The sequence below is a fragment of the Actinia tenebrosa genome, unplaced genomic scaffold (genome assembly GCF_029948245.1).
Source record: "Actinia tenebrosa isolate PJP-AT-01 unplaced genomic scaffold, QUT_ActTen_1.0 PGA_scaffold7__59_contigs__length_16204524, whole genome shotgun sequence".
Classification (NCBI taxonomy): Eukaryota; Metazoa; Cnidaria; class Anthozoa; order Actiniaria; family Actiniidae; genus Actinia; species Actinia tenebrosa.
Window position 1 is genome coordinate 5,383,136 of NW_028292584.1, and position 20,835 is coordinate 5,403,970.

General features: G+C 38.0%; 4 protein-coding genes across 10 annotated transcripts in view; all 4 read left to right on the top strand.

Moving 5' to 3' along the window:
• The window catches only part of LOC116290766 (scavenger receptor cysteine-rich type 1 protein M130-like), a 63,923-nt gene that overhangs the window by 9,034 nt on the left and 34,054 nt on the right, over nucleotides 1–20,835 (top strand). The window contains exons 7-8 of one of the 7 annotated variants that reach the window (XM_089039895.1): nucleotides 11,120–12,191; nucleotides 12,271–12,557. The exons of 5 other annotated variants lie outside the window; for them this stretch is intronic. In XM_089039895.1, the coding sequence (XP_088896021.1) occupies nucleotides 11,120–11,257 (138 nt within the window). In that variant the 3' untranslated portion in view covers nucleotides 11,258–12,191; nucleotides 12,271–12,557. Of the gene's footprint in view, nucleotides 1–11,119; nucleotides 12,192–12,270; nucleotides 12,558–20,835 lie in introns of those variants that run through there. One more of the 7 variants, XM_089039896.1, reaches the window with a different exon arrangement.
• LOC148905409 (uncharacterized) lies at nucleotides 446–2,879 on the top strand. Its single transcript, XM_089039985.1, has one exon. The coding sequence runs from the start codon at nucleotides 584–586 to the stop codon at nucleotides 2,165–2,167; it is 1,584 nt and encodes a 527-aa protein (XP_088896111.1). The 5' UTR covers nucleotides 446–583; the 3' UTR covers nucleotides 2,168–2,879.
• Nucleotides 7,172–10,688, top strand: LOC148905410 (neurotrypsin-like). Its single transcript, XM_089039921.1, has 5 exons — nucleotides 7,172–7,292; nucleotides 8,891–9,232; nucleotides 9,500–9,841; nucleotides 10,026–10,346; nucleotides 10,621–10,688. The coding sequence occupies exons 1-4, from the start codon at nucleotides 7,244–7,246 to the stop codon at nucleotides 10,172–10,174; spliced, it is 882 nt and encodes a 293-aa protein (XP_088896047.1). The 5' UTR covers nucleotides 7,172–7,243; the 3' UTR covers nucleotides 10,175–10,346; nucleotides 10,621–10,688.
• The window catches only part of LOC116297296 (uncharacterized), a 76,478-nt gene continuing 71,054 nt past the window's right edge, over nucleotides 15,412–20,835 (top strand). The window contains exons 1-8 of the mRNA XM_089039891.1: nucleotides 15,412–15,489; nucleotides 17,189–17,530; nucleotides 17,798–18,139; nucleotides 18,324–18,644; nucleotides 18,844–18,910; nucleotides 19,001–19,078; nucleotides 19,163–19,199; nucleotides 19,494–19,557. Of these exons, the coding sequence (XP_088896017.1) occupies nucleotides 15,441–15,489; nucleotides 17,189–17,530; nucleotides 17,798–18,139; nucleotides 18,324–18,644; nucleotides 18,844–18,910; nucleotides 19,001–19,078; nucleotides 19,163–19,199; nucleotides 19,494–19,557 (1,300 nt within the window). The 5' untranslated portion in view covers nucleotides 15,412–15,440. The remainder of the gene's footprint in view (nucleotides 15,490–17,188; nucleotides 17,531–17,797; nucleotides 18,140–18,323; nucleotides 18,645–18,843; nucleotides 18,911–19,000; nucleotides 19,079–19,162; nucleotides 19,200–19,493; nucleotides 19,558–20,835) is intronic.

A 20,835-nucleotide genomic window follows, 5' to 3' on the forward strand; every position in this document is an offset into this window, starting at 1 on the left:
CAAACACTACATTCTGTTTAACCGCTACGAGGATTATGCGAACCGATTTTATTATTTTTACTTAAAGTTACAATAATAACCCATGTAAACTAAGATCAACTGCGATCGGCTGTGAAAATTATCTGCTGAAAGTAAATTTGTAAGTTTGTTTGTCCGAATTTCGCCTTTGTCTTCGTTTTTATGACGTCACGGTTGCGCTCCGCTATTGATATCTGTTCGTTGGAACATCGTTCATTTTTTAAGCTTTGGCCAACGGAAGATTACAAATTTTAGTATTCCCAACCTATTTTTCTCTAAATGAATTCGATATTTCGTAAAGCTAACTACCTCGGTAGCGTCGAGTAAAAGCGAAACACAAAAAACATGTGCGAGCTCACTAACGAAAGTAGTAAGTTCTTTCCTTTATATGGTTTGATTAAGCTTTGACTGTTTTTTAGCCTACGCTATTCTCGGTTTTCACCCACGTGACTTGGTGCATGACAACGGTTGCTAACCGCCATATTGGTGCACAACATAGTGTAAACAAAAGAGATTCATCACAATCGAGCGACTAAAAGTCAATATTTTCAGCACATTTTCTATAATGGTTCTTTGTTTAATGGTAAATTGTCATACCAGGAGTGTTCGTGATAAGGGAATTTCCCTCTTTCGTGTTCCATCGGTTAGAAAAAGTCAAGGAGAGGAGGCAGAAGAGCTGTCGATTGAACGACGTAGAAAGTGGTTGGCCGCCATTAGTAGGGTTGGGTTATCCGAAGAAATCATCAACAGTGGGAGAATTTGCAGCCGTCACTTCGTTTCTGGAAAACCTGCTGCCAATTGGGATAAGTTTAACGTCGATTGGGTGCCTACATTAAATTTGGGACACAACAAAACAGTAGTAAGTGAGAAAAACTCCGATCTTCAAGCCGCGCGAAGTGAACGTGCAAAAGTGAGAAGGAAGAGACAACAGGAAAGAGCATTGTTCGAGTCAGCTGCAAAGGTAGCGAAACTGGATGAAGAAGGCGCTACAATCGACAATATTTCTTTTGACTCTCCTTCTTTAACTGAGGAAATCAGCCAGATCGCAAATGACCTTCAATCAGCGAGTGATAAATCAAAGTTGCACTGCCAAGATGGCGATTTATTGGACGGGATTACTTCGAAGCTGGAGGAACTTTGTAAGATCACTGACTCTAGCACACAAACAAACGAAGTTAATCCAGAAATGACCGAGTCAAGCACACAAACTGAGGAGTTAGATTATATGTTTTCTCAGCCAAAGAAAGCCCCTTTCGATCGCGAAGATATGCTGGAAGATGGGAAGGTACTATTTTACACTGGATTGCCTTCAGCTACTATTTTACAAGCTGTATATGAACATGTAGCCCCTCATGTGGCAAGAAAGTCGTTGAGCTTAACGAAGTTCCAGGAACTTGTCATGGTCTTGATGAAACTCCGACTTAATGTGCCATACTTGGATCTTGCATACCGTTTTGAAGTGTCTGCACCAACTGTCTCCAGGATATTTTTTACCTGGATAACAATCATGGACATACGACTCTCTCAACTAATATATTGGCCTGAGCGGGATGAACTATGGAGAACAATGCCTCAATGCTTCGAGTTTTCGTTTGGAAAGAAGACAACAGTGATTATTGATTGTTTTGAGGTCTTCATAGAAAGGCCTACCAACCTGCTGGCAAGAGCCCAGACCTTCAGCTCCTACAAACACCACAACACTGTAAAGGTATTAATTGGAATCACTCCACAAGGCACCATTTCCTTTGTATCAAAGGCCTGGGGTGGCAGAACATCTGATAAGCTCCTCACTGAAAACTGTGGTATTTTAAATAAACTTGTGCCTGGTGATCTAGTAATGGCCGACAGGGGATTTACAGTTCATGAAAGTGTGGCATTCAAGAGAGCAGAGCTTGTTATACCAGCGTTTACTAAGGGGAAGAGCCAGCTGGACCCCATCGATGTTGAGAACACCCGAGGAATTGCAAATGTCAGAATTCATGTGGAGAGGGTAATCGGTTTGCTGAGGTGCAAGTACACAATTCTGAAAGGGACACTGAGCACTGACTTTCTCATGAGCAATAAGGAACAGGTACCAGTCATTGATATCATTTTAAGGGTGTGTTCTGGTCTTGTTAACCTTTGTCCACCAATCATTCCATTTGACTAGATTATAAACATACTAATCATTACCAAAATTTAAGAATTTGAATTTATTTATAAAGATAAAAATGAAATACCAGGATATTCTTGTATTCAAAATGTCATAATGTATTGGTGACACAAGAAATATTTTTCTGCTTTGTTCCTGTCAGAGTAGCTATTTTATTTTTGGACATTGCTGATGAAAACTAGTGTATCTTAATTGTTTATTATTAATTCTCAAATTTACTACTATTTTGTTGCATTTAAAGCACAATAGAATATAGTGGTCTTTTGTATCACCTATTTCAAAAATACAGTTGTCACTGCCAAAGGCAATAGTCGATTCGAAGGTGTAATATATGAAAATAAACGCAAATAATCAAAGCCTTTAAAGTTCTTTCAGGCTACAAACAACACTGGATATCTCAAAACTCATTAAAAAAAGACAAAAAAAAAAACAAGTGATTGTTGGAACTATGAATAACCTATCACCTTTCTCCTTTAGCGATGACAACCTTTCTTAAATGAAATAGGTGTATAGATATGTTTTTGTGTAATGAATATTCTAGTGGATCGAAACCAACTGTTATTTGCTAAATAGCTACTATGATTATTAACAACTTTGTATTTCTTTCATGGTATTAATGCATTTGCTCTTCTAAAACAACATTACTGTTTCAAATAAAGAGTAGATGATGGCTAGTGAACACTAGCGTGTTCTAAACACATATTCTAAACTGATGGAAACATTGTAATTTTACCAATTTCCAAACACTGAGCCAGATGTGGGCGCATTTTGGGTATGTCAAATGTAAAGTCTCGTGGGCTGAAACCATAAACCAGACACGTAGCAAATGCTATGGCAAAGATTCCACAGTCACTCCCATTCAGTTGTTGCTGGACTGTTACATTTTCTATGCCTACATAGCTGTCTGCCATTAAACTCTCTACCTGTTCTTCAACCTCTTTGGCAATGATATCATGGTAGAGACTATCATAAAGGTTGACCATGCCTGGTCTACATCCAATAGAGCTTATACAGACCCAGTGCATATGTCCTGTATGTAATATTTGAACAAATTCTGAAGTGACAACATCAAAGTTCCTAATGGGGCCAAGGGTTGTTTTTTGAAAGCTCTCTATCAGAGGATTGACTTTCTGTAGATGTACTTGTGCTTTCTGAATTATTGTACAGTCCAGCCATCCAGTAGGTGAATTAATGATGTCAAAATGACTGTCATTGAGGCTACCAAGGGAAGCCCTCTTGTCTAAAACCCCTTTAGTCACTTGTGTTATTTTGACATCCGATTCATCATCACTGGAATCAATAATTGATGAATAACTAGTAGATACAGCACTAGCATTATTACCAATGATTGTACTTTCCTTTTTGTCCAATTTAGCTGCTTGCATTTGTGGAATACTGTTTTCACATTTTAATTGGCTTGTTGATGCAGCACTAACAGTGTTGGCTTTTGAAGAAGAAGAACAAGTGGTAGGACCAATAGAACTAGATGCAGTTACTTTGGCTGCTTGAGACACCTTGCAATTGCTGCACACCCACGTAGTTTGACTATTGTTAGGCATTCTTTTATAGTCCAGACACTGGAGATGGAAAAACTTTCCATTTTGGCAATTTTCACTGTGACATTTGAGAAGCCTTTCATTCATCATTGGTGATGAGCCACATACACAAATACTGTCCAGTTTCAAAGCTTGATCATTATGTGTGCACTTAGTAGAACTTGGCTTTGATGCTTTTCTTGGCTTTTTGCATTGAAATTCTGCTAGCAAGCGGCAGTTAGGACAGTACCAAACATCAGGGACTGAATCTGATAAATGCAAACATGTCTGGTGAAATTCCTTTATTAGGCACTTTGGGTTACTGCAGTGAATAGTTCTTCCTTGAGAAGGCATTCCACAGTAACAAATACCAGAGGACTTGTTTGCTGGTTTTATTTCAGGTAAGTGCTGTTTTCTTGTATACCATCGAGCAAGAATCTCAGGTAGTATGCATGTCTGCCATACTTTTGTAACTTTGGGAACGATAGCTTCCCAGTGACTTGTTTCTGGGAGAATTCTTTCAATGAAGACTTGAGGTTTGTTTTCGCTGAATGCACACACGACAAAGTCACAAAATTGGCGACCAGTTATAGACAATTGTTGCTGCACTTGGTAATAATACTGGTGCTTTCTCTTTAGTCGAAATATTCCATTCACTTTCTCTAGGCAAGAACTTTTCTTAAGCACATAACTTTCAAAGTCCCAGTTTTCAATAATGTAAGGGCACTTTACTTCTCCACACCCATCACCACAACAGGAGCAGGAACAGAGGAAATCAGGTGTTGCATGCATCCAGGGATGTTGCTTATCAATGAAAACTCCACACTTTATCAGTACAAAATCTTTGTGGTTTGCAGACATGAGATGGTTGTAAGTCTCTATGGCTTTGCCTTCATTTTTGATTCCATGATTGATTGCTTTAGATTGCACACTAAACAACTGTGGATAGCAAATGTTTTTAATAAGTGAGATAGATGGTTGGTCAGGATTTGTATTGGCAACAGAATAACTCATTGAAGCCCCAACACGACCAGCTCTATGTTTAAAAAACGCAGTTCCTTTTGATTGATCCCTTGTTTCCTGTTCTATTAATTCTATCTCGGAATCAGAAAGAGATAGTTCGACTTTGCAGCACTTTTGTAACAGCTCTGGGTAGTTCAGCTTCAGATTCTCATGATTGTAAAGGGATGGTATCGTTAGAACACGCCGACTTTTTAGTACAAATTGATCAGCATAAGGAGCCACTAGAGAAAGAATGACAGGCTTTTTTTGGCTCTCATTTAGTTTTGCAAAGAAGGTTTTCATATCCGTTTCTGTAGGGGTGACATTTGGGACGGACTTCGTTTTCCCTACCGGAGTGCTAGTCGAAGGTTGTACACCATCAATTTTAACGTCTAATTCATCTTTCAACTTTCGAGCTGATTTAAAATTGATGTCTTCAACTTGAGCGTACGGTACTTCGTTTACGTAAGTTGGGAGTAGCCACGTACATTTCACTTCTGTGCAGGCCAACTTTCCATGTATACGATTCCACGCCTCAATATAGAACAGTACGCTCCCTACATGAGAGCAGCACTCTGCTAGACCTGCTTTGCAACCAAGGCAGTGGGCAGGTATTATCGTTCCTTCTCCATTAGCGATAATCCAAATTGGTATTGGCGGTTCATTCATTCGCTGCGAATGACGAACTTTTCCTAACACCACGAACTTATTTCCAATGGCTTTTCCTTGAACGCTCGTTATGAAGCCCGATACCATTTGATTGTAACTCTCTAGACTCTTGAAAGCCTTGAACTGCCTTAAAGTATAGAAGCTGGTTTCCAGCACAAGATAAGAGAGAAGATCGGTGGCTTCGATCGGTGGCAGACATTCTGCATCTAACTTCTCGCCTTGTAAACACGCGGGGTCGACTCCAATACCTTCGATTTTTTTTAAATATCTCGTTCGAATGTGATTTTCAAGCTTTTTGGCGTATTCAGATAAGACAATTGAAGAGGTATCTTCAATTCTTTTCTGTTCTTGGGTTTCGTTTTTTGAAATATCGACGAGTAAATCCTCGGACATCGCATAATTCGAATCAAAACATAAGCGCACGTGTGTGATTTGACATATGCTAATGAGCTTCCTGTGCACCAATATGGCGGACACTAAGTTTTAATCCGCTCGTGACGTCACGTGAAAACCGAGAATTCATATTTAGACAAGTTTTATTGTGAGAAAGCAAATATAAACTATTCATGTATGGGTAGGGTTGGGAAACTATAACATGCTCTTCTGTATTTGGCGCGCAAACGCTTAAAGGCTTGAATACGTTTGACCTTAGTTCAAATTTTAGTAAAATATAAAACAGCAATGATGAATAAAGAACAAAAGACAAATTTCATGGTATAAAGAAATTTTGTAAATATTAAACAAATCTTGAATTGATTGTCAAACTTTTAAATATTTTTTTGTGATTTTTTGATATAAATACAGTGGAACCCCGTTAATCCGGTCACCGAAGGGACATTCAAAAGTGGCCGTTTTAACGGGGTGGCCGCATTAAGTGGGCTGTCAAAAAATATGTTAAAAACGTGTTTTATCAATCAGTACGAAACTACTTAACAAAGTGCAATAATGTATATTGTATTTTTAAATAATGTTTCTAAAACTTCTGATACTATTGGAGCTCACTTATAACTCAATTTTAGTAGTACTTTAAAACTTTAAATTATACAGTAGTACAGGACTGTAGATATAACAGTAGAACAGAGAAACCTGAGTACAGTAACAACTACTTTTTAAAATAGGTAGTGACTTTGCTCTGTACAGACGAATGAAGCTTCCTTTGTCATACTGACTCGAGCCTGGACATCACCCCAGACAGGCTATCGGCATGGCTTGTTTTAATACTGTACCGCCATAAAATAAACGCGGACATACTTTAGCGCATCGCGCTGTACGTGTTTCTCTGTTTGAAGTTATTGTTGTGTTGATTCTGATTCTACAAAAAGCATTATTGTAGAATGTTAACCGAATGAATAAAAGAATCACAGATTTTTCAGCAACAACTTTACAGTATTTACACTAAGATCTAAACTGTAACCTATTTGTCCTGTCCGTAACACGGGGTTAAAAAATATGGAAGTTTGTCAATCTGGCCACAAAAGTGGCCGTTGGCCGTATTAACGGGTGGCCGTATTAAGCAGGTACATTTTACAGTAAATGTATGGGTATTTCGTCGGGACCCAAAAGAGCTGACCGCAATAACGGGGTGGCCGTATTAAGCGGTTGGCCGTAAGTGGGATTCCACTCTATAACTTTTTTGAATCAAAAGTCACCCCTCGCACTCCTCCCTACCCCGCTCACAAAACTAGACTCGAAAGCGTAACAAGTAGCGCTATAACGAGATGTATTGCAAATCACAATCAATATCCTTACTATTTATACTTGATCACATTGTCAGACTTAAGTCATTGTTGGCTTACCTTCTGCCTTGGCTGCAGCGTTCACTAGATTTCCCTACAAACCTTATCTTAGATGAGGACCTGACTGATCGATGGCGCGCCTTATACTGTTACTGTGTACTGTGTTCTTGTTGGTGAAGGGTGAGTCTAAAACTTGATCAAACATTATTTCTTATTATTGTACTTTTACTTATTTCCCTAAATAATTAGGCACAAATTATCATTTAAATTGAGTCTGAGTATCAAAAGACAAAAGCAATGCATCAAAACGAAATCAAATGTAGCAAAAAGTTCCCTCGTTTTTTTAATTTTGATATAGCACATGAAGTATAGAATGAAGTTGAATTTTCACTCAAAATCGTCGCAGTTACACTTGTTGTATATATTCAATGGTGTCTAAATTTTTAAATGACAAAAATAATACAAATCAAACCGTCCTTTGGCGAACTCTTGGAATCTAGTCGACGTTCCAGAGATTGGGCTTCATGTGTCCTTATAGTTGTTGACATTCGAAGGTTTCAAAGTATTTCGCTCAATTTCATATTTTAAATACTCAATTTAGGCTGCGTTCATAATGTATGGCAGAGGGGGGGGGGCAGATGAAATTGAGGGGGGATCGGGAAAATCAGAAAAATGGGGGGGGTGAACAGTTTTTGGAAAAAGCTACAAGCTTTGCTTAGGAGGGATCGTATTTTTTTGCATGACTTTAAGGGGGGTGTTAAGAATTATTCTGGACTTTTTAAAATTTTCACCACAATTTTTTCCATGCATCCGGCTCGACCCACGAGCGTTTCTGTTTGCTTTAATGCATCAGCAAAAAAAGGTTTAACTCATTGAAATTTTAGTTCAGGTCTTAATTGTATTAATTTACTTCAACTTGCATCTTTCCTTGAATCTTTAAATATAATTATTCCGAAGAGATACCTATGTGCGAGTGTGCGCATGCACAGTGGGTCCACAATGCTAGAAATATCCCACACGTTTCATCAGCAGTTCATTTCCTCATATAAACACCCAATGTAGTCTATACTACATAAGAGTTTCGTACTTGTTAACTAACATCTTAGTGAGCGAGTGAGTGAGCGAGTGACACATATGCATATCCAGGCGCCTCACAATAACTCGTTTCTACGCTTCGCGAATCCACGAGTTAAAAGGCAAGTTACTTAAAGTTATCTTACAAAAGAATACAATAATCGTAGCAATTAGATACTGTTTTGATGTGTACCATGCACCCAACACCCAACGTTTAAAGAGAAGCTTTTCACCCGAGTACTATGTCCATTGTCTTAGTAACTGGTCGTTCATGATAAGCCAAACTTCTAAGTAATATAGTAAAGTTATCTTTTTAAAATGTATTCCAGTCCCTAGTGTACGAGACCAAAACCCTACACACTTGAGCTACTCTCGGCTTACACACACACAAAAAAGGGAAAACTAAATGTTTTTGCAAGAGAAAGCGTTATATCCTCTAGTCAGCCTCAGTGTTATAGCATACATATCTGTAATCTTGAATCTCATAGGTGTACTTCAATATTTCACTTTATGTCTTTATTTTCTATTTTGAAACAAAAATCAGTAGTCTTTTATTAGTAGAAGGTAATGAAGGATATTCAACAACAAACCTTTAGTTATTGTAAATTAGTGTCTGAATAACAACAAAACAGAACAAGCAGATGTTTTACACTTGATAAAAAAGTACGAAGATATTTTTTAAAGCACGTTTCTGTTTGTTACAGAAGCAAAGTCCAAGGTAGCTGTTCGTCTAGTGGACGGTAGGACTCCTAACGAAGGACGTGTAGAAGTAAGATACAAAGGTACTTGGGGTACCATATACAATGATGGTAACTGGGACATAAGGGATGCTTACGTGGTGTGTCACATGTTGAATTACTCCAAGGCAGTTACAGCAACAACTGCTAGCGTCAAAGGAACTGGTCTTATATGGCTTAAATTAAGAGTTTATGGTTGCTATGGACACGAAGAATCTATTGATCAATGTTGGCATTATGACTGGGGTAACACTGGTGGATGTGATCATAGCCGTGATATTGGAGTGTTATGTGGCAATCTAACACCAGGTACACCTAGATAAGCTACAAAACACTCATATGATCTTTGCTTATCTATTCAATCGTGTCAAAAAAAAATTTTTTTTTAATCATCAACTGATAATTCTTGCAATAGTTCGTTTTCCATTTTTATCAAATAATAAAGTCATTTTTTGTGACCACGTTGATTAGGATAGTTATCTATATATGTTTATTATTACTTTCTGAAAATCAAATGAGCTAATGTAAGGGATGTGATTAGAATGTTGGTTGTTTATTGAACAATATTTGTTTCAGATGAGAAAGCGATCAAAGTTCGTTTGGTGGGAGATCAAGACCATACTGGCAAAGTAGAAATCCAGTATCAAGGGACCTGGGGAGTAGTTTGTGATTATTGGTGGAATGGGTGGTGGGATATACGAGATGCTCACGTGGTCTGCCGAATGCTTGGCTACAAAGCAGCTAAACACGCAATTCGCTACATTGAAGGAGGAACACCAAGAAGAGGGCTCATGTATGATGTGGGATGCAGAGGTAGAGAAAAGTCGATAGCAGAGTGTGCTCACTCAGGATGGTGGAAGGTCCTTTCATGGTGCTCGAATAAACTTCTTGTTGGTGTGGTTTGTAAGACAAATGAAGGTAAGAAAGACAAATCTCTACTTTACTCTGATCATTCAAATATCATCACATCAAAGCCAATCATCTAAATAGTTCATTTGTTGATCAGATAATAGCTTTAGTAAAGCTCTATTTATTCTCTTTCATACACTTGTCCAAGTGACAGTTGTACAATGACCTCAATGATGTTGATGCAAATCCACAGATCCTCCACCAGTTCAAGTTCGTTTAGCTGGAGGAAGGTCAGACAATTCTGGTCGACTTGAAGTCAGGTACCATGGTCAGTGGGGTACTGTATGTAGAGCTGGATGGGACATGAAAGACACTGAGGTGGTGTGTCGTATGCTTGGTTAACCTGGAGTAAAGGAATACATAACCACCAACTTTACACCCGTCAAGGGTATAATATGGCTGAGAAGCGTTGGTTGTACAGGAAGAGAAACGTCGATTGCAGACTGCAGTCACAATGAATGGGGTAATGCGTACTGTTACCATAGTGAAGACGTTGGAGTGACGTGTAAGATGGGTACGTTATTGAAAAAAAACAAATGTGTACCGCGTCGAATTTCATGTCCCGCATCTACTGCAAATTAATTCAAGATCAAACAACAGGTTTTGCTCATTTATATTGAAATTTAACACATGTTAAATTTGATTTTTAAACTGGGCGTTACTTTTGTATTGTGACTTAATCGTTTTTTATTATAAAATATTATTCCCTAAAACTCTGGCGCACCGTCTTTATTTCTAACAAAGAAGTGAAAAACAAAAATCCTTTGACTTTTATCTTAATTTTGAAGGCGCAGTTACAAGGACAACACAAGTACCTACAACTACTAAACCATTGCTGACCAAACCACTGACCAGGTTAAGGAAAAATCAAATGCTTCAAATGTTATGAAAGTAATGTAGCACTTACCTTTTAACACCTCGCAATGTGCATCTTTTTAACAGCGTCACTGAGAGGCCAACAACAAATAAGAAACAGGTGAGTAGTTAACAATGGAAGTATGAATGAAAGATAAAAAAGAGCACGACCCAGTGGACCCAGTGGCAGATCCAGGGTTTTAAAAAGGGGAGAGGTTTCAAAATGGCCGCCGAGCAGAAAAAGCTGGCGCAATCGGCTTCACAAAGGGGATTCCTATATTATTCCACTGAGCGTAAAGAACATCAACAGCTTCACAAAGGGCTGGAACCGCCACTGCGACCTGGTGTTATAATGTGTTTGATTTACCTTGGTTAATAATGATGGAAAATTCAAACCGAAAGTTTTACATTTTTTTCTTGACATAACATAAGCGAACTGGAGAGCCTGGCTGCGGTAATTTTACACCGAAAGCGAATTACTCAAAAGAAGATGATGGTAAGAAAAACACGTACATAGATATAACCAAGCATATTAAAAGATTCTATCATAATCAGTTAACCCTTCACTAGAATCTAAAGAATCTAGATTCTTTAGGCTTTTGTCATAATTCTGATGTTCAAATATTTTGATGTCAGAATTTTGTATGCAGTTAAGAAATCTTGAGGGATTCAAGATATCTTAACTTTGATGGGTTGCTATGGCTACTAGTAGAGACAAGAGGCGATTTGTTTAGCTAGTCAGACATAGCTATATCAATTAAGTAATCAATGATTTACGAGTAAGGTTTAAAATGTATTGATAACGTACCAAAGTGGAGAAGAATGATGTGATTGCCACCGAGGCTGTAGCAGACGTTAATGGCTGTGGATAGATGGGTAAGTACTGAAACACTTTTGTTAACACATGCATTTGGGAAGGTACCTTTTATAATGGGGGAGAGAGGGCTGCAGGATTCGCAGTAAACTTTCTTTAGATGATTGTAGCCCTCGCCTTTTTATTCAGTAAGAAATCTATGCATGACCCTACTATAGTGTCAACAAGGAAAAATCTTTCGTCAAAAAATATAATTGTTTAAATCTGCCAAAAAAATTATTTTTTTTTACTATTGACCCTCCCCTCTGATGCCCAAGCTCCTCCCCCAATGAAAGACGTATCTTCTTTCGTTCTTGAGTTCGTTTCATTTCGTGAACCGGACCGGAACTGTTCTATAATTGGATCAAATCTTTCATCTCCAGTCTTCTCATTCATACCTTTTCGTGTTAGTTGTCCTATTGATTGATTGCTTCATTCATTAAACAGATTTAACCCTCCATTTCTTTCTTCTTCTTTTCTCCCTCACTCCCATTCGTTCTTTTATTCTTTTTTTATTCATTTATTCAATCGTTGGCCTTTTTTTTCTTCACCCATCCACTTCTTATTTCGCTTTGTTTTTGTATTCGTTTCTTTTTCCACACAGGAAGCCCATCAGTGTAAAGACAACAGTGATGAACAACTAAACCAAAGGTAATAAAAATAATTAACACATATCAACACTATTTCAATGACTTACGAACATGACTGACGTTTTTTCTCTTTGTCTCAGATAATGACGTCACAACAGTTGAAATACGTCACCAGACTGTGCTCAGAATGATGCAGACAGACAGACAAACCTAAAACTAAATAAGCATATTCAAATAGTTAGTTAAGTAGTCAAAAGTTAATCTTTAAATGGATATATCACTGAAGTATATAATTAGAGATGTGAATATGAATGTAAATCAACAGCTACAATTGTATGTACCAATAAGGACACATATATAGATACAAAAATAAATAAATGTAAACACCAAAGAATTTCATGCCATCTCCCCTACCCCTCCCTCCTCCATAGACAGACTTTGCACCCCCTCCCCCTCCGCCATCCATGACGAGGACTGTTCAGGACTTTCTCCCTCCCATGACTACTGATATATGCTGATATGTAATGGTGGTGTATATTGTTCTTGTTTCTGTAAAATCTTCCCTCCCTCTCCCATAGCCACTGACTTGCACCCCCACAACGCCATCCATGACGAGGACTACTGTTCATGACTTTCTCTCCCCCTCCCTTCCCCATGACTACTGATATATGCTGATATGTAATGGTGGTGTATATTGTACCTATTCTTATCAAAATTCGCTTTCCAACGATTCCAAAGATTTGTTTCCTGTCACTAGGGCTTCGGAAGAGAGCAAGATATTGGGCATTTCGACTAATATCTGTATTAAACTTCCCCTTAGGAAACATGTTCTGAAGCAAGAGGATAACGCTAGCGTTTCTATGACGACCCTGAGTAAATAATCGAGCTACTACAGGACTGTCTATCGCTTCGGCCATCAGATCATCCAGTATAATTATGTTGTTGTACTTGGTATTAATCTCATTTAAATCCTCAGAAAGCTCAGGAAGACCCCGTCCGAATCAAATCCTTTTTCCCAACGAGTCTTTTAAAGTGCTGTAACCATCTTGCCATTGATTATAGCACAATAGGATGCGGATATTTTTCTGCTCTTCAAACAAGATACGATTCTTTTCTAAAATCTGTTGGACGAAATAGATTTTACCGACTGTCTACTCTCGCTACCATAAAAAGAAGAGCTCAAAAGTCTGTTTTCTAATGGTAGCCAATAGCCTGATAGCCAATAGCCGATGTCCGATCGACCCCACATCGACCTCTCATTGATCCCACATCGACCTACAAGCATAAAAGAGACTATCCTGTCTGTAACAAGCCTAATCTTAAGTTTATGAGGTTCATTTACGTCAAGTACATAACCTTTATGGGAATGAAAGGAAAAAGTGGTTAGGAAGGGCAAGGTTCTCAGCACCACAAAACCAGCTTACTACCAGCACAGCTTACTACCAGCTTACTACCAACACTCAAATAAACAAAAACTCGCTGCAAATTGAATAGTGCAGCGCACTGGTTCTAAAAATAGCTTAAAGATTCGGACAAACACTGCATTCTGTTTAACCGCTACGAGGATTATACGAACCGATTTTATTATTTTTACTTAAAGTTACAATAATAACCCCTGTAAACTAAGATCAACTGCGATCGGCTGTGAAAATTATCTGCTGAAAGTAAACTTGTAAGTTTGTTTGTCCTAATTTCGCCTTTGTGTTCGTTTTCATCTGTTCGTTGGAACATCGTTCATTTTTTATGCTTTGGCCAACGGAAGATTACAAATTTTAGTATTCCCAACCATTCAGTTCTCTAAATGAGTTCGATATTTCGTAAAGCTAACTACCTCGGTAGCGTCGAGTAAAAGCGAAACACGAAAACTATACGAGCTCACTAACGAAAGTAGTAAGTTCTTTTCTTTATATGGTTTGATTAAGATTTCGCTTTGTTTGTTTTTTAGCCTAGACTCTTCATATTTATACTAGCTTTATTGTGAGAAAGCAAATATAAACTATTCATGTATGGGTAGGGTTGTGAAACTATAAAATGCTCTTCTGTATTTGGCGCGCAAACGCTTTAAGGCTTGAATACTATTTGACCTTAGTTCAAATTTTAGTAAAATATAAAACAGCAATGATGAATAAAGAACAAAAGACAAATTTCATGGTATAAAGAAATTGTGTAAATATTAAACAAATCCGTTGAATTCATTGTCAAACTTTTAAATATTTTTTTGTGATTTTTTTGATATAAATACAGTGGAACCCCGTTAATCCAGCCACCGCAGGGACATTCAAAAGTGGCCGCTTTAACGGGGTGGCCGTATTAAGCGGGCTGTCAAAAATATGTTAAAAACGTGTTTTATCAATCAGTACGAAACTACTAAACAAATGAAGTGCAATAATGCATATTGTATTTTTAAATAATGTTTCTAAAACTTCTGATACTATTGGAGCTCACTTATAACTCAACAGTTAGTAGTACTTTAAAACTTTAAATTATACAGTAGTACAGGACTGTAGATATAACAGTAGAACAGAGAAAATTGAGTACAGTAACAACTACTTTTTAAAATAGTCAGTGACTTTGCTCTGTACAGACGAATGAAGCTTCCTTTGAAGCCATACTGACTCGAGGCTGGACATCACCCCAGACAGGCTATCGGCATGGCTTGTTTTAATACTGTACCGCCATAAAATAAACGCGGACATACTTAAGCGCATCGCGCTGTACGTGTTTTCTCTGTTTGTAGTTGTTGTGTTGATTCTGATTCTACAAAAAGCATTATTGTAGAATGTTAACCGAATGAATAAAAGAATGACAGATTTTGCAGCAACAACTTTACAGTATTTACACTAAGATCTAAACTGTAACCTATTTGTCATGGCCGTCATACCGGGTTAAAAAGTATGGAAGTTTGTCAATCGGGCCACAAAAAAGTGGCCATTGGCCGTATTAACGGGTGGCCGTATTAAGTGGGTACATTTTACAGTGAATGTATGGGTATTTTGTCGGGACCCAAAAGAGCTGACCGCAATAACGGGGTGGCCGTATTAAGCGGTTGGCCGTAGGTGGGGTTCCACTGTATAACTTTTTTGAATCAAAAGTCACCCCTCGCACTCCTCCCTACCCCGCTCACAAAACTAGACTCGAAAGCGTAACAAGTAGCGCTATAACGAGATGTGTTGTAAATCACAATCAATATCCTTACAATTTATGCCTGATCACATTGAGAGACTGTAGTCATTGTTGGCTTACCTTCTGCTTTGGTTACGACACTAGATTTCCCTACAAAACTTATCTTGGATAACGATCTGACTGATCGATGGCGCGCCTTATACTGTTACTGTGTGGTATGTTCTTGTTGGTGAAGGGTGAGTCTAAACTTGATCAAACATCATTTCTTATTAATGTACTTTTACTTATTTCCTACCCTGCGAGCAGTCTCCTGCCAGTAGAGGAAGTAAAAGGAGACTGGTCGTAGGGTACTTATTTCCCTAAATAATGTAGACACAAATAATCATTTAATTTGAGTCTGAGTATCAAAAGACGAAAGCAATGCATCAGCATGTATCAGAACGAAATCAAATGTAGCAAAAAGTTCCCTCGTTTTTTTAATTTTGATATAGCACATGAAGTATAGAATGAAGTTGAATTTTCACTCAAAATCGTCGCAGTTACACTTGTTGTATATATTCAATGGTGTCTAAATTTTTAAATGACAAAAATAATACAAATCAAACCGTCCTTTGGCGAACTCTTGGAATCTAGTCGACGTTCCAGAGATTGGGCTTCATGTGTCCTTATAGTTGTTGACATTCGAAGGTTTCAAAGTATTTCGCTCAATTTCATATTTTAAATACTCAATTTAGGCTGCGTTCATAATGTATGGCGGGGGGGGGGGGGGCAGGTGAAATTGAGGGGGGATCGGGATAATCAGAAAAATGGGGGTGATGAACAATTTTTGGAAAAAGCTACAAGCTTTGCTTAGGGGGGATCGTATTTTTTTGCATGACTTTAAGGTGGGTGTTAAGAATTATTCTGACCTTTTTAAAATTTTCACCACAATTTTTTCGATGCATGCGGCTCGACCCACGAGCGTTTCTGTTTGCTTTAATACATCAGCAAAAAAAGGTTGCATCTTTTCTTGAATCTTTAAATATAATTATTCCGAAGAGATACCTATGTGCGAGTGTGCGCATGCACAGTGGGTCCACAGTGCTAGAATGTATCCCACATGTTTCATCAGCAGTTCATTTCCTCATATAAATACCCAATGTAGTCTACACTGCATAAGAGTTTCGTAAAGCTGTTTCGTACTTGTTAGTGTCGTATAACGTTCGTAATCAGATGACGTAAGACGACGCTAAACGTTTAATTATCGATCTGCTAACATCTTAGTGAGCGAGTGAGTGAGCGAGTGACACATATGCATATCCAGGCGCCCCACAATAACTCGTTTCTACGCTTCGCGTATCCACGAGTTAAAAGGCAAGTTACTCAAATTTATCTTACAAAAGAATACAATAATCGTAGCAATTAGATACTGTTTTGATGTGTACCATGCTCCTAACACCCAACTTTTAAAGAGAAGCTTTTCACCCGAGTACTATGTCCATTGTCTTAGTAACTGGTCGTTCATGATAAGCCAAACTTCTAAGTAATATAGTAAAGTTATCTTTTTAAAATGTATTCCAGTCCCTAGTGTACGAGACCAAAACCCTACACACTTGAGCTACTCTCGGCTTACACACACACAAAAAAGGGAAAACTAAATGTTTTTGCAAGAGAAAGCGTTATATCCTCTAGTCAGCCTCAGTGTTATAGCATACATATCTGTAATCTTGAATCTCATAGGTGTACTTCAATATTTCACTTTATGTCTTTATTTTCTATTTTGAAACAAAAATCAGTAGTCTTTTATTAGTAGAAGGTAATGAAGGATATTCAACAACAAACCTTTAGTTATTGTAAATTAGTGTCTGAATAACAACAAAACAGAACAAGCAGATGTTTTACACTTGATAAAAAAGTACGAAGATATTTTTTAAAGCACGTTTCTGTTTGTTACAGAAGCAAAGTCCAAGGTAGCTGTTCGTCTAGTGGACGGTAGGACTCCTAACGAAGGACGTGTAGAAGTAAGATACAAAGGTACTTGGGGTACCATATACAATGATGGTAACTGGGACATAAGGGATGCTTACGTGGTGTGTCACATGTTGAATTACTCCAAGGCAGTTACAGCAACAACTGCTAGCGTCAAAGGAACTGGTCTTATATGGCTTAAATTAAGAGTTTATGGTTGCTATGGACACGAAGAATCTATTGATCAATGTTGGCATTATGACTGGGGTAACACTGGTGGATGTGATCATAGCCGTGATATTGGAGTGTTATGTGGCAATCTAACACCAGGTACACCTAGATAAGCTACAAAACACTCATATGATCTTTGCTTATCTATTCAATCGTGTCAAAAAAAAATTTTTTTTTAATCATCAACTGATAATTCTTGCAATAGTTCGTTTTCCATTTTTATCAAATAATAAAGTCATTTTTTGTGACCACGTTGATTAGGATAGTTATCTATATATGTTTATTATTACTTTCTGAAAATCAAATGAGCTAATGTAAGGGATGTGATTAGAATGTTGGTTGTTTATTGAACAATATTTGTTTCAGATGAGAAAGCGATCAAAGTTCGTTTGGTGGGAGATCAAGACCATACTGGCAAAGTAGAAATCCAGTATCAAGGGACCTGGGGAGTAGTTTGTGATTATTGGTGGAATGGGTGGTGGGATATACGAGATGCTCACGTGGTCTGCCGAATGCTTGGCTACAAAGCAGCTAAACACGCAATTCGCTACATTGAAGGAGGAACACCAAGAAGAGGGCTCATGTATGATGTGGGATGCAGAGGTAGAGAAAAGTCGATAGCAGAGTGTGCTCACTCAGGATGGTGGAAGGTCCTTTCATGGTGCTCGAATAAACTTCTTGTTGGTGTGGTTTGTAAGACAAATGAAGGTAAGAAAGACAAATCTCTACTTTACTCTGATCATTCAAATATCATCACATCAAAGCCAATCATCTAAATAGTTCATTTGTTGATCAGATAATAGCTTTAGTAAAGCTCTACTTCTTCTCTTTAAAACACTTGTCCAAGTGTCAGTTGTACAATGACCTCAATGATGTTGGTACAAATCCACAGATCCTCCACCAGTTCAAGTTCGTTTAGCTGGAGGAAGGTCAGACAATTCTGGTCGACTTGAAGTCAGGTACCATGGTCAGTGGGGTACTGTATGTGATGATGAATGGGACATGAAAGACGCTGAGGTGGTGTGTCGTATGCTTGGTTACCCTGAAGTACAGGAATGCAAAACCACCAACTTTACACCCGTCAAGGGTATAATATGGCTGATGAACGTCGGTTGCACAGGAAGAGAAACGTCGATTACAGACTGTAGTCACAATGGATGGGGTAATACAGACTGTTACCATAGTAGAGACATTGGTGTGACGTGTAAGATGGGTGCGTAAAGTATATAATAAAAATTGGGTAAAATTCAATTTAAATGTCGAGTTTGACATGTTCCGAATTTAATGAAAAAGAACCGATGATCGAACAGCCGATGTGTGAAATTCGACCTTTAAAACTCTGGCGCACCGTCTTTATTTCTAAAGAAAAAATGAGAAAGAAAAATCCTTTCACTTTTATCCTAATTTTGAAGGCGCAGTTGGAAGGACAACACAAGAACCTACAACTACTAAACCATTGCTGACCAAACCACTGACCAGGTTAAGGAAAAATCAGATGCTTCAAATGTTATGAAACCAGTAATGTAGCACTTACCTTTTAACACCTCACATTGTGCATCTTTTTAACAGCGTCACTGAGAGGCCAACAACAAATAAGAAACAGGCACCTACAACTACTAAACCATTGCTGACCAAACCACTGACCAGGTTAAGGAAAAATCAGATGCTTCAAATGTTATGAAAGTAATGTAGCACTTACCTTTTAACACCTCACATTGTGCATCTTTTTAGCAGCGTCACTGAGAGGCCAACAACAAATAAGAAACAGGTGAGTAGTTAGGAATGGAAGTATTAAAAAAAGATAAAAAAGAGCATGACCCAGTGGCAGATCCAGGGTTTTAAAAAGGGACGCGGTTCCAAAATGGCCGCCACGCAGAAAAAGCTGGTGCAATCAGCTTCACCAAAGGGATTCCTATTTTATTGATCTACTAAGAAGCGTAAAACAAAGGGCTGGAACCGCCACTACGACCTGGTGTTATAATGTATTTGATTTACCTTGGATTATAATGATGGAAAATTCAAACCGAAAGTTTTACTTTTTTTTTCTTGACATAACATAAAGCGAACTGGAGAGCCTGGCTGCGGTAATTTTACACCGAAAGTGAATTGCTCAAAAGAAGATGATGGTAAGAAAAACATGTACATAGATATAACCAAGCTACTAAAAGATTCTATCATAATCAGTTAACCCTTATAATGAGTCTAAAGAATCTAGATTCTTTAGGCTTTTGTCATAATTCTGATGTTCAAATATTTTGATGTCAGAATTTCGTATGCAGTTAAGAAATCTTGAGGGATTCAAGATATCTTAACTTTGATGGGTTGCTATGGCTACTAGTGGAGACAAGAGGCGATTTGTTTAGCTAGTCAGACATAGCTATATCGATTCGGTAATCAATGATTTACGAGTAAGCTGTAGAATGTATTGATAACGTACCAAAGTGGAGTAGAATGATGTGATGGTCATCGAGGCTGTAGCAGACGTTAATGGCTGTGGATAGTTGGTAAGTACTGAAACACTTTTGTTAACACATGCATTTGGAAATACGTTTTATTTTTGAAGGAAAGAAGATAAGTCCGTTTCTTTCTTCTTTTTTTCTCTCACTCGCACCCATTCGTTCTTTTATTCATTTTTCATTCATTTATTCAATCGTTTGCTTTTTTATTCACCCATCCATTTCTTATTTCGCTTTGTTTTTGCCTTCGTTTCTTTTTCCACACAGGAAGCTCATCAGTGTAAAGACAACAGTGATGAACTACTAAACCAAAAGTAATAACAATAATTAACACATATCAACACTATTTCAATGACTTACGAACATGACTGACGTTTTTTCTCTTTATCTCAGATAATGACGTCACAACAGTTGAAATACGTCACCAAACTGTGCTCAGAATAATGCAGACAGACAGACAAACCTAAAACTAAATAAACATATTCAAATAGTTAGTTAATAGTCAAAAGTTAATCTTTAAATGGATATATTACTGAAGTATATAATTAGAGATGTGAATATGAATATAAATCAACAACTACAATCTTATGTAACAATAAAGACACATATCAATACAAAAATAAATAAATGTAAACACCAAAGAATTTCATGCCATCTCCCCTACCCCTCCCTCCTCCATAGACATAGACTTGCACCCCCTCCCCCTCCGCCATCCATGACGAGGACTGTTCAGGACTTTCTCCCTCCCCCCTCCCCTTCACTACTGATATATGCTGATATGTAATGGTGGTGTATATTGTTCTTATTTCTGTAAAATCTTCCCTCCCTCTCCCATAGCCACTGACTTGCACCCCTACAACACCATCCATGACGAGGACTACTGTTCATGACTTTCTCTCCCCCTCCCTTCCCCATGACTACTGATATATGCTGATATGTAATGGTGGT